At 42.9% G+C, this 13317-nt stretch overlaps 1 protein-coding gene across 1 annotated transcript in view; it reads left to right on the forward strand.

The window, feature by feature from the left end:
• The first annotated feature begins 6537 nt into the window (after positions 1-6537).
• Positions 6538-13317, forward strand: part of kif5ab (kinesin family member 5A, b) — a 50631-nt gene continuing 43851 nt past the window's right edge. Inside the window, exon 1 of the mRNA XM_064306077.1 lies at positions 6538-7210. Coding sequence (XP_064162147.1) covers positions 7082-7210 — 129 coding nt within the window. The 5' untranslated portion in view covers positions 6538-7081. The remainder of the gene's footprint in view (positions 7211-13317) is intronic.

Raw genomic sequence — 13317 nt, forward strand, 5'->3', positions numbered from 1 at the left:
AGGAAAAATATATACTCTGCTATGCATTTCGCAACCTTTATGACTGGATTGTGCTTAAACGAATTACCATGTCAAACCAGGGCAGTTTGTGTGCGTTTAAAAACAATAGTTCAGGATGCTTGAAATGATCAAATTAGTTTATATAAGTCTGATTGTTGATTTAATTAGTAACCACATTTGACAACTAGCATGGGCAGCATTTAGTATCTGTTTTCAGCATGTATTTGATAAAGGTATTGCTAAAAAAAAAATCAATCAGGCATTTTTCGTGGGGACAGCTTTTTGATTAACATTTTGTTTATACTTTCAGAATAACTTGAATTTTTTTTTTTTTTTTAAGTTTATTTGTTTATTTAACAGGGGCCATGCACAACACAACTGTTGGGCCAGAGTTAGCTATATAGCTAATTTACATCTGCAGTCCCTGGGCAGGAAGATATTAAAAACAATACAGTACAATACAAACAATACAATACAAAAAATTAAAAACAATACAATTAGCAAAATTTAGAAAAAGTACATCACATATAAAACAACATCATACAAAATATACATTACATACTCTCCATGTTGGAAAACAGTTGGTTCCATACAAAGGTTTAGATAAGTGATCACATGATCGGTTTGTCTTGAGCCATTTTTTAAGTGTTGTTTTAAAAATACTGAACCTTGTGCATTCTCTGATACGGGTGGGAATTGAGTTCCATTTATCTGCTGCTCTGGCTGAAAATGTTTTCATAAATTTAGCCGAGCAGTCACCTCTGACGGATGCCCTGGTCTCCCTAGCATTGTTCCTGCAGAATGACACACATTGTTTAAGTTGTGGTGGCGTAAGATCATTAATTAATTTATACATCAGGCACATATCTGCAAAACAAAGAAAACTGTCAAAGGTCAATAAATTATACTTTTGAATGATGGTACAATGATGGTAGCTCCTTGGTTTTTTTTTTTAAATCAAAAATGTTCACAGATTGTTTGCAAAGAGTGTATAATGGTTTTAGCGTAGTCACTCCTGCCTGGGACCAGCTTGTTGCACAGTAAGTTAAGTGCGAGAAAATCATTGAGTGCATAAAGAGCTTAGCAGCGGCTAGAGGCAGTTGATGCCTAATATGTCTAAAATTCATTAGGCTAGCTCTGACACTTCTGGAGACCTTTTTTATATGTTTCTTAAAATTTAAGTTAGAATCAACAATTATGCCCAGATACTTGCAGTGCTCAGCAATATTTATTACCTCTCCTTTAACTAGGATGTCAGGTCGATGTGTGTCATTTCTCTTGATAGAAAAATACATGCCCACAGTTTTGCTCATGTTAAGGTTAAGACAACAGTGAGTTAACCAGTCTGATACTTTGTTCAATACTTCAGTGAGTTTGGAAGCAACTTGTTCTCTTGTTTTAGCATGGGTGTAAATAACTGTGTCGGCTGCGTACATCTGGATGTGGACCTCTGGGCAAATCAAGGGCAGATCATTAATGTATAAGCTAAATAGAATTGGTCCAAGGATCGATCCCTGTGGAACTCCAATGGTACAGTCAGAAAAAGATGAGCATGTGTTATTAATTCTTGTGCACTGTTAATTTAGGTATGACTCCATTCATGTTAATGAATTAGTAGAGAAATTGAACTTCAACAGTTTGGATAAAAGAACATTATGATTGACCGTATCAAAAGCCTTTTGAAGATCAAGGAAAACAGCACCAACAACACCTCCCCTATCAAGACTGGATTTAATTTGTTCAATAAAATAGCAATTTGCTGTCTCTGTGGAATGATGTTTCCTGAATCCCAACTGCATCAGATGCAGTGGGAAATGGCCATGGTTTAGATGGGCTATTCATTGGTCACAAATTACTCTTCCGGTTACCTTAGAAATAGCTGGGATACTGATAGGTCTGTAATTGGTTACATTGGTCGGATCGTCAGCCTTAAAAATAGGGGTTATTACTGCTGATTTCCAGGCATTGGGAAAATAACATTGTTTTATTGACAAGATGAGTGATGGGAGTACAGGGGACACTTTTGTGCTTCTTTACAAATGCAGGATCACAGTCACAAACATCTTTGGCCTTGGAGCTTTTAAACTGGCTCAAGGTTTTGGTTATAGAGGACTCTGAGACTTCAGAGATGTTAAAACCCAGGGAGATTATGATTTGGTGGTATAATGACCTTACTTCTTAAGTCAAAATCTCGTGCCAGTTCTTGAACTGAATATATAAAATAACTATTAAACACAGAAGACATTTGGTCTTTGTCTTGAGTTAAAATTCCCTGAACTTGTAATTCAAACCCTTTTACCTCCTTTGTTGCTATCTTTCTTTAGAACTCTGTTGATGTTTTCCCAAGTTTGCCTGCTATTCCCTTTGGCATCATTTATAAGATCAATGAAGAAATTTGCTTTTGCCTTTCTCAATTCGTTTACAACTTCATTACGTAGATGCCGAAAAATCCTCCTATCATGGGCTAACCCTGACTTAAGTGTGGTTTTCAAGGCGTGGTCCCTCTGTTTCATTAAATTCCACAGTTGTTCATTTAAACAGGGCAAGTTCCGCTTCTTTCGGGAATGTGTGACGTTTTTACCGAATTCACCTGTAACCTTATTAATTGTGGTCATTGAGCACTTGGAAGCAGCCTGTGGATCATCTGTGGACAAGATCTCACTCCAGGCTAGTTGTTTAAACTTCTTTTCAAATTCTTTCAAGTCTCTTTGATATGATGTTTGACACATTTTTACTTTCTTGCAGGTATATGAACCTGTATTTTGTTAGCTTCCTTGCTACCAATGTCAAATTATGATCTGATAGCCCAGTCAGTAAATTGAATGATTTGGTTATTCATTCTGGTCTATTGCTGAATATTAGATCAATCTGGGTTTGAGATGATGGGGTGATTCTAGTGGGGCCTTGGATTACTTGGCTGAGGTCAAACTGACTAGTTATGTCCTTAAGCTTTTTCCTATTTGACTTCTCAGCCCAATTAATATTTAGATCCCGAACCAGAATTAACTCTTTATTTCTGTCAAGTTCTCTCAGGGTGTTTCTTAGATGTTCATAAAACATGGTATTTGATGAGGGAGGTCTGTATATACCAACAACAGTGAGGGACATGCGTGGGAATAAAATAATTGTTACAGCCTTGCATTCCATATCCACGGAGCTGCTGAATTCAATTTATTTGCAGTTTATGCAGTCTTTCACGTGCATAAGCAGTCCACCACATCCTGCCCAGTTTTCGGTCTTTCTAAAGACATTATATCCCGGTACTACGTATGCAGTGTTGGGTGATGAGTCCGTTTCAGACAAACAAAGGATATCAAGGTTCGAGTCCATAAGTAATTTTTCGAGTTGCTCAGTTTTTGAAGCTTCTGATGTTTAAATGTCCCCCAAGCAGCTCTTGAGCTTAAGTTGTTTTGTTAAACTCTTCTACTGCGGAATGAACTGGTCTAAATCAGTAAGCTACTGCTATCGAACGAACCCTCCACTCAGACTGCGGTTCTAGAAGGCTCATTCGCCTCATAACTGTTACCATGCTCTGATAATGGGCTTTTTAAAATTATTGAATAAGCATTTCTTCCACAAGGAACACAGAAGCCACTTTGCACAGCCTCTGTTATGGAGTATGACTAAAGACAATTTCTGATTACACAACCAATTTTGATCCAAGAGAGAAATGTAAATGCAATTAATTTATTCTTTTTTTTCTCTCTCTCTCATAAAGTATTTAGTTGCAGTGCTTCTCTGTATAGTGGCTGGTTCATACATTTGCTTCAGATTATGATTTACGTCAGGAGCCAATATGTTGTGTTGGCCTCTGCTTGCTCAAAAGGCCAGAGAACATCCAGTTCCACAATCCTCTGAGTACTCTGATCCTCAGGGAACCTTTCTTTGATTACACATTTATCTTTTAAGAGCTTGGTGATATGGACATGCTAAATCCACATCACACTGGGCCTGATTCACAAAACATTTTTACGATCACATTTGATCGTAAACTGTGTTTAAGAACGTTTCCAAGAACATTTCAGCATTCATCTTTTTTTTTCTTATCTGTATTTGTTAATGGCTGTTTCCTTATGCAAATCACATGAACACGATTGCGCATAAAATTTACAAACAGCCAGCATTCATCATCTCATACACCTGGGACATGCACAAAAACAAAGGTGTCATGAATCTCATTTTGTTTTTTCATAGGAACATTTTAAAGAACAAAAGTAAGAATAATTTAAGAAAGGTTTTGTGAATGAGGCCCATGATTCTTTAAAAAAGAAAAAAAAACCTGTATAGTGCAAGGCAGTTTAGGAACAATTGATTGGTTGGTCAATTGGGGTGGGCTCAAATGAGAATGAAGTCATTCACATCTCATTGTTGTGGCATCAATGTAACAAATCAAGAACTATGCAGTGTACTAATCTCTGTGGCTCAATGCTGTTTAGTCAAGGCCTAAACCCGCAAACGACTTTACTTAATAAAAAGATGGACGCGATTGCATGATCCTCTCTGAAGCCTACATGCAGAGAAAGAACAAGGCACATGATTTCTTCAATTTCAAATTTATAAATAAATTATACCTAAATTCTGTTATAACAGCCCATGTTATTACAAATCCAAATATGAAGTAATGAGAATTTTCCCTATGCACTTCAATAATCTGCTATTTGTACGCACTTGTATACGTACACAGTATAACACATTATCAACATGTTAGGGAGTCTTCTGTAGCCATTGTAAAATGTAACTGCTAATATCAATAAGTAATTTAGCTTTTGAAGTATCTGATGCAGTTAATGTCCTTGGGAAAATAAATGTTTAAAGAAGTCTTTATCATATTCAAATATATTTGTTCAAGAAGGTTCATGGATATTAACATCATTGTTTACATCCACAAAAATAAAATTTACACTGGAAACCAAGAAGTTGTTTGTAAATGTATTTACATTATCTTACTCAGCACCCTGTCTAAAGAACCCATTCCTGAACAAAATGCAACCTGTCATGCCTTGTCATAGCCTAGGTCCATATATGCAAATTTGGATTGATGGCACTGATTGGCCAGAGGTTCCACACACCTGGTGTCCCCGGGCTAAGTCAATCCCTGTTTCAAGAGGAAGGAGGCCCATGGGGACAGATTTCTGCATCTCTGTCCTTCCGGCTTCTTACCGCTTTCTGCGGGAACCCCATTGTGGCAGAAATAGCTATGTGCACCGTCATGAACAAATGTGCCAAATCTGCATATCAGGACTTTAAATCAGTCAGATAAGCTAGTGCTTTAATTTAATGCTTAAATCAGTCAGATAAACTAGTGCTTTAATTTAATGCTTAAATCAGTCAGATAAACTAGTGCTTTAATTTAATGCTTAAATCAGTCAGATAAACTAGTGCTTTAATTTAATGTTTAAATCAGCCCAATCAATTGATGCTTTGAGTTGATGTTTAAATCAGTCAGATCAACTGATGCTTTAATTTAATGTAAGGGCTTTCTGGCGGATGATTTATTTAGAATGCTACATTTAAAAAAAATATTGGTTTATAGACTGATGGGAGAAGCAAGCGGAGTCCAAAGAGCCGAAGCTGGAACTGGAACTAAGTCAACACGCCAAACCTGCACTGTGCTTAGGACACGTTTAAAGGCAAACACTGACAGAGCCTAAACCCCTGTTTTCAACACCTTTAACTGATGTAAAGATTGGCTGTAAAAAAGCCAAACATACCCAGGGCCCACCCGGACTGAGCTTGTGCCGTGTCACCCTAAAAGTGCGGATGAGAAAGACCCGGAACGTCCCGGCCCTGTGCTGTAGGTCTTCATAGCCCAAGAGACTGCAGGCAACATCCCATAATAGGCCGGCGTGCATGCGTGGAACGTCTGTTTCAGAATTATGCTGCACCATGGTTCTTTTCACACAGCTGACAAGTGAAGCATTACCTCCCTCCTCTACAATTCCCTAAGGCCAGTATTGGCCTGTCCGCCGGGCTTGTGGGTCGGTTTCCGGAAAAAGAGTCCCATAGCGAGACACGGGAGAAAGCAGAGCCACTGTCTCACTCTGATGATGTAATAGTAATGTTGTCTTTGTTCCTCCTCGACAAATCTGGCCACATCAAATCCATTGGTCCTAATCAATATGCCAACTAGTTTATAACCCCAGAGTAAATAAGTGTGCCTCTCTTACACTGCCTGTTACATTTACTCTGTTTTTACCAGTTGTACGATTCTCAGCTTATAAGAGTACAGTTAATGTGGTTACAGTAAGCTTGTTGCAAACCAGTGGATTTCATTAGATTTAAATAAATTAATCATCAACTCTGTGTTTATTTCTTTATTAATTATTATTTTTACAAATGTGTAAACTTTGTTACATAACAGCAAATAATAAAGTAATAATGAAAGACATCTAAATATTCAACGAATTATGTGGCTAGGGTGCATTCTAGCAGCACCCCCCCCCCCCCCCCCCCCCCCCCCTTCCTGTGGTGCTGATGCGAGTATCCCTTTAACGTTGCCGCGCAGCAGCGCGCAGACCACGCCCCGTACCACATAAAGACTAGTCAGCTCTCATCGCCGCAAAGCGTGCCTCGATCTGTCTCACCTTCAGCTGGCCGATACCCTCGACTGGAATACCCGACTGACATTCAAAACAAGAAATATTTTAAAAATCATTCACGAGAAAAGGCTCCGTTGCCAACGAAATTATAACAGAAGAAAACATAATTGACTTAACTCGGTTATCATCAGAATTACTTAATTCTGATATTACTGGTGTAGCCTATTTGTTCAGTTAGATATCCAACAAAGATTATTTTCTTTTCCGCATTAATGTTCATGCCGATTTTCGCTTAATCTTATCTTTCCACAGGTGAATTCTACACTTGTGTTCGCTCATTGCGGTAAGCAGTAGCCTACGCTAAGCGAAATATATTTATCATTCATTCAGCATATCTCTGAAAAAAAGAAACGTCAGAAAAAACAAGCATTGCATCTCTCGGATTAGAATATTCGAGAAAAAGTGAACGTCGCGTCTAATTAAATAGTAAATATATAGTGAATTTCTCTGTTTATCTGAAGCGCGTCCTAAAAATTTCCACAATGGCCGATGCGACAGCAGAATGCAACATCAAGGTGCTCTGCCGTTTTCGTCCGCTGAATCAATCGGAAATCGTACGAGGGGACAAGTTTCTTCCCAAATTTCAAGCAGACGACACAGTCATCATTGGGGTATGTTGTTCTGCTCATTTTATTAATTTTTTTTGTCAAAGATCAGTGTCTTCGTCATCCTCATTGCTGTGGTTATCTCGAGGGTGACGCAGGTACTAGTCTCCATGGAATGTTTTGAATAATTATACGAATAATAACATAAATAACACTCATATTAAATTTTATGATAAGAGCAATAATGGTCATATCAGCAATCTCAAATACACAAGCAAACAACATATATCGATTCCTCTGCAGTACATAGCCTATGCATTAGCGTATGTGTTAACGCCTCGTTAGTTTTTATACTGTTTTATCCCCCCAACGTCCTCTGTTAAATCAACGTTTTCAACTAAATACAGTTTCCAAGAAATTTTCTCAGCAAGATGATCTTTTGTCTCGTTGGCGTAGCTTCCGTCCTCCGCCGCAGTTTTAGGCCCAAGTGTTTATCTGCCCGATTGTTCGAACAAGGCCATTCGTTGATTGTTTTTCAACAGATGCCACGCAGTGCTTCGTCACCTTGCTCGGTTAATGAGCACCAGAAACGGCACTGTGCTTTTCACGAAAGTGGGCTACTCAAGGTTTATTCCAACTACGAGAAAAATTGAGTGATGTAACATTTACAAAATCATGTAGGTGTTGCAGAGATTAAAACCAAAGCGTGCACGTCTAAACTGATTTTATTTTATGAATTATGACAAATTATGTGCATTTTCTTTTTGAGAGCAACATTTAAAATGCCACTCGTGTATTCCATTGCATATCGTGCAAATATGACACGATGACATAATGTTAGAAATTTAGTAATGGCGATACTGATGATTGGCTTGTATTGCTCTCAGCGTGAGTAATGTGATCTCAAGGCTTTTCTGACTCAGGTACAGGTCAGCGTTAGGGCAGCTCTGACCTTCAGAGAACTGATCAAGCTGTAATTTAATGCATGGCCATCACTGTTCATATTTTGTTTGCAGTTTGATCAATATGTCCCTAACACCTGAAATGATCACGTATGGGGTTTCCACTGAGTAATGCAGAACCTGAGGTTCAGACGTGGCAGATCCATACAAACCAACCATCACTCGGCTGCAGGAACAGCTGTTTTTATATCTGTGTATGTGTGTGTGGAGGTACAGTAGCACGCAGGGCTAATGTAGTTCACCGCTGTAGAACTGTATTTTGGTCCCTTTGTAGACCCTTTCTGCGGTGTTGATTGGGTGTTGATGAGCACACAGTCTGATGTTGAGGCTCGATGAGGGTGCTCGCGTTTGGCTCGGCTGTGGCTGGGGCGCAGCTGGTTCCCCCCATCCCCCCCCCTCCCCCTACCTCCACCCCTGCCTTTAAAATGAATGCCCTCAGAACTGTGGAGACAGATTTAATTGCCTAAGCCGGGGAGATGATTGGCTGAATCATGTGGCAGAGTACCCCCCCGGGTGGGACGTTTGAAATCCGAGCTCCCCGCCCCCCCCCCCCAAGCTGTTGCACCGGGCAGGAAACCCTGCTTTTAATGGGGAAGAGGAGACCCTCACAGAAGGGTCCTTGCATCATGTTGTTGTGTCACCATGGCGATGAGGAGTCGGTGAAGGGCCCCGCCCGCCCGACCCTCGTGCCGCGGCACACAGGCGCCCTGTGATCGCCTTTGTTCTGAACTCCACACAGTGACATGTACACCCGCTTCCTCCCTCCAGCCTTCAGTCCCACAGACTGGAGGAGGGCTGCCAGAGCTCCTAAAACAAGGGGCGCCTTTTAGAGCAAGAAGGCTTTAAAAGAGAGAAACAAAGGGAGAGACACGGAGGAGAGATGGAGTGACACACACACGCTCACTCTCTCAGGGCCCACTCCCATGCGCATACACACACACACACACACAGATACAGGCCCACTCCCATGCGCATACACACAGATACAGGCCCACTCCCATGCGCATACACACACACACACACACACACAGATACAGGCCCACTCCCATGCGCATACACACACACACACACACACACAGATACAGACCCACTCCCATGCGCATACACACACACACAGATACAGACCCACTCCCATGCGCATACACACACACAGATACAGACCCACTCCCATGCGCATACACACACACACACAGATACAGACCCACTCCCATGCGCATACACACACACACAGATACAGACCCACTCCCATGCGCATCACACACACACAGATACAGACCCACTCCCATGCGCATACACACACACACAACACACAGATACAGACCCACTCCCATGCGCATACACACACACAGATACAGACCCACTCCCATGCGCTTACACACACACACACACACACACACACACACAGATACAGACCCACTCCCATGTGCACACACACACAGATACAGACCCACTCCCATGCGCATACACACACACACAACACAGATACAGATACAGACCCACTCCCATGCGCTTACACACACACACACACACACACACACAGATACAGACCCACTCCCATGCACATACACACACACACACACACAGATACAGGACCCACTCCCATGCGCATACACACACACACAACACACAGATACAGACCCACTCCCATGCGCATACACACACACACAACACACAGATACAGACCCACTCCCATGCGCATACACACACACACACACACACACACACACACAGATACAGACCCACTCCCATGTGCATACACACACACACACACACACACACAGATACAGACCCACTCCCATGCACTTACACACACACACACACACACAGATACAGGACCCACTCCCATGCGTTACACACACACACACACACACACACACACACACACACAGATACAGACCCACTCCCATGCGCGTACACACACACACAACACACAGATACAGGCCCACTCCCATGTGCATACACACACACACACAGATACAGACCCACTCCCATGCACTTACACACACACACACACAGATACAGAACCCACTCCCATGTGCTTACACACACACACACACACACACACAGATACAGGACCCACTCCCATGTGCTTACACACACAGACAGATACAGGACCCCAGGCTGGGGCATGCAGGACTGTCCAATCCTGCTCCTGGAGATCTGACATTATGTAGACTTTTACTCCAACCCTAAGAAAGCACACCTCAGTCAACAGCTAGAGCAGAGCTGCCCAATCCTGTACCTGGAGATCTACTATCCAGTTGATTTTCATAACAACTCTAACAAAGCTCACACCATTCAACAGCTAGAGATCTGATTGAGCTGCTAATTAGTTGAGTGAGGTGTGCTTTGTTAGTGTTGGAGTGAAAGCCTACAGGATGGTAGATCTCCAGGAGCTGGATTGGGCAGCCCTGCCCTAGGGTTTTGGTGGCCCTAAACCAGAATGTTGTTGTGGCTCCAAAGTGCCTCCAACATAAATAAATCACACCCACCAAAAAAAACCCAAAAAAACTGGAATTGTGTGGCCCAGGGACGGTTCAGCCTCAAAGGACTGCTGAAAGTGTTAATGGCATTGACTGGCTATGCTGAGCCCATATACAACCCCCCCCCCGTGCAGCTGAGAGGACAGACTGTCCACTTTCCAAGGTTAAAAGACTGGCAGAGACGTTTGTATAAAATGAACTCTACTCTGTGAAATCACAAAACCCGACTCCTTCGGAGAACCCCGACGTCGCTCTTCCCTCTGAGTGTTCTGAGCTCAGAGATTCCCCTCTGGATTAGCGGGGTTGTTCTGGCCGGACCCTCAGAGTCGGCGAATGCAGTGTTAGCGGTTAGCGCTCGGGTCTGCGTGGAGCCTCGCATCGGGCCGGTGGTTTTGGGGGTTACGTCAGCATTGCTGCGACTCGCCCGTCCTCCAGCCATGACTCAGAGGTGGAAAGTCCAGGGGTCGGAAAGTAAAAGTTCCGCCACATGCTTCTTCCTCCCGTTAACTCCCCTCTCCCCAAAAATTGGGCTAGTTAGCAGATCCAGGTGATCGGACCAAAATGTCGGGGAGGACCTTTACTTTTTTACGAACCGGATTTGCCATCTCTGATTACTGCTGTTTTGTAAGCCTGTGCTCTAAGAAATCCAGCACATTGGTTCTTCACAACGGCTTGCGGTAGCTCAGGTAGCATTTCAGTGAATGTTTTCCTGGCTTCAGACTTCAAACCAGCGCAATCACACCCGCCCAAGTACAAATGCTACTCAGAAAACTAGATCGAACAGAATAGATAAAGGAACATTGTGAGTGGTCTGGAGGTGCTACTAGCATAATTGGAGTATTACCTGTTTCTCTAAGACACCCGTTTTTAAGAGTGAATGGATGTAGATGGGTAAAAACTTGCTGAATCATTTGATTAAGATCTTTACTGACGCGGTTGTTCAGTTTAGAGCAGGCCTACACGTGCACATTAACCATTCTTTCATGCCTTGGCCAGCGCAGTTGATAATTTGCATGCCTGCCATGAATATTCATGTAGACTGCCTGGCATTCTTACACAACAATCTGTGGAGCGCTGCCTCGGTACTGCAGCAGGGCTACACAACGCGGGCTCGGTCAGTTCCCCTACAATAGAGACCACTGTTCCCGTGAGACGACAGCTTTGTGTTCTCGTGAAATGCAGGCCCATTGGATTTAACGTGATTTCACATCAGGATGCATAAACAACAGTATGTGCGCCTTCTCCATCATTTTAACATTGTCCCTGCAGAAGAGATGCATAAAAAGACAGCGGTGGCTATGACATTAAATATATAGTATACAGTAATGTGCGTCCGTGCATGCATGCGCTCATACACACACACACACACACACACACATGTACATGCACATAATCATGTGCACCCATGCGCACACACACACAGACACACACACACGCACACACACACGCACACGCACACACACACACTAGTAGTCCCAGATCGTAGGGGGTCACCTTGAGACTACATCATTCACCTGGTAAACAGCATGGCTGACGTTGCTGTGCAGCAGTAAACACTGTCCTACAGCTCCAGCTGCTATTAGCCCTGCTGCTCATATTTATATTACTGCTGTTAAATCTCCTTCTCGTATATTTATTGGTTCTCATACATTTTTATAATGAAGCAATTCTGTAGATTTGTGTGAACAGCTATGTAATAATCTTGGCATGTAAATTAGAGGTAGTGTGATATTGGTATTATTAAAGGTGACCACCGTTAATGATTATTGATGGTAGTAGTAATAATGACTCATTCTGTGATAGGGTTCTGAGATCATTATTGCTCATATGTATTAATGACGGTAATAATACCTGTCCGTTTCTATAGGGTTATGTGCACAGCTACACAGTGAACCAGCTGTGAGAATGAATAAAATGTCTGATAATGCTTTTTCGTATCATTTTGGTCTTCCTTAAGTTTCCTAAGATAAAGGCGTTTAGTGGATTTCCACAAATCACTCTGCCACATTTCTCACTTGAACTACGAAAGTTGCAAGTGACGTCCGTGTGCGCATGCTCTGTGTGCGTGTGACTCCGTCGTGTGATGTGTGCGCATGCTCGTGTGTGTGGTGCAAGACTCTGAGTGGTGTGTGGTGTGTGTGTCAGCTGTGTGTGTGCATGCTGTGTGTGTGTAGTCCATCGCTGATGACACAGAGTCGGGAATTGTGCTTGGGGGTGCCTCACATCCTCTGGCTCACAGCCACAGATTCTGATGACGATCCTGAAGACCAGAGCAGACCCCCTCACTCTGCCAGCTCTCTGTGACCAAGCAAGACTCCTCCTCTGCCAGCCTCTTGACCAGAGCAAGACCTCCCTCACTCTGCACAGCCTCTCTGTGACCAGAGCAAGACCTCCCTCACTCTGCACAGTCTCTCTGTGACCAGAGCAAGACCTCCTCTGCACAGCCTCTCTGTGACCAGAGCAAGACCTCCCTCTGCCCAGCCTCTCTGTGACCAGAGCAAGACCTCCCTCACTCTGCACAGCCTCTCTGTGACCAGAGCAAGACCTCCCTCTGCACAGCCTCTCTGTGACCAGAGCAAGACCTCCCTCTGCACAGCCTCTCTGTGACCAGAGCAAGACCTCCCTCTGCACAGCCTCTCTGTGACCAGAGCAAGACCTCCTCTGCAGCCTCTTGACAGAGCAAGACCTCCCTCTGCAGCTCTCTGACCAGCAAGTTCACAGCCTCTGT

Source organism: Anguilla rostrata, chromosome 13 (assembly GCF_018555375.3).
Source record: "Anguilla rostrata isolate EN2019 chromosome 13, ASM1855537v3, whole genome shotgun sequence".
In the NCBI taxonomy this organism is placed as follows: Eukaryota; Metazoa; Chordata; class Actinopteri; order Anguilliformes; family Anguillidae; genus Anguilla; species Anguilla rostrata.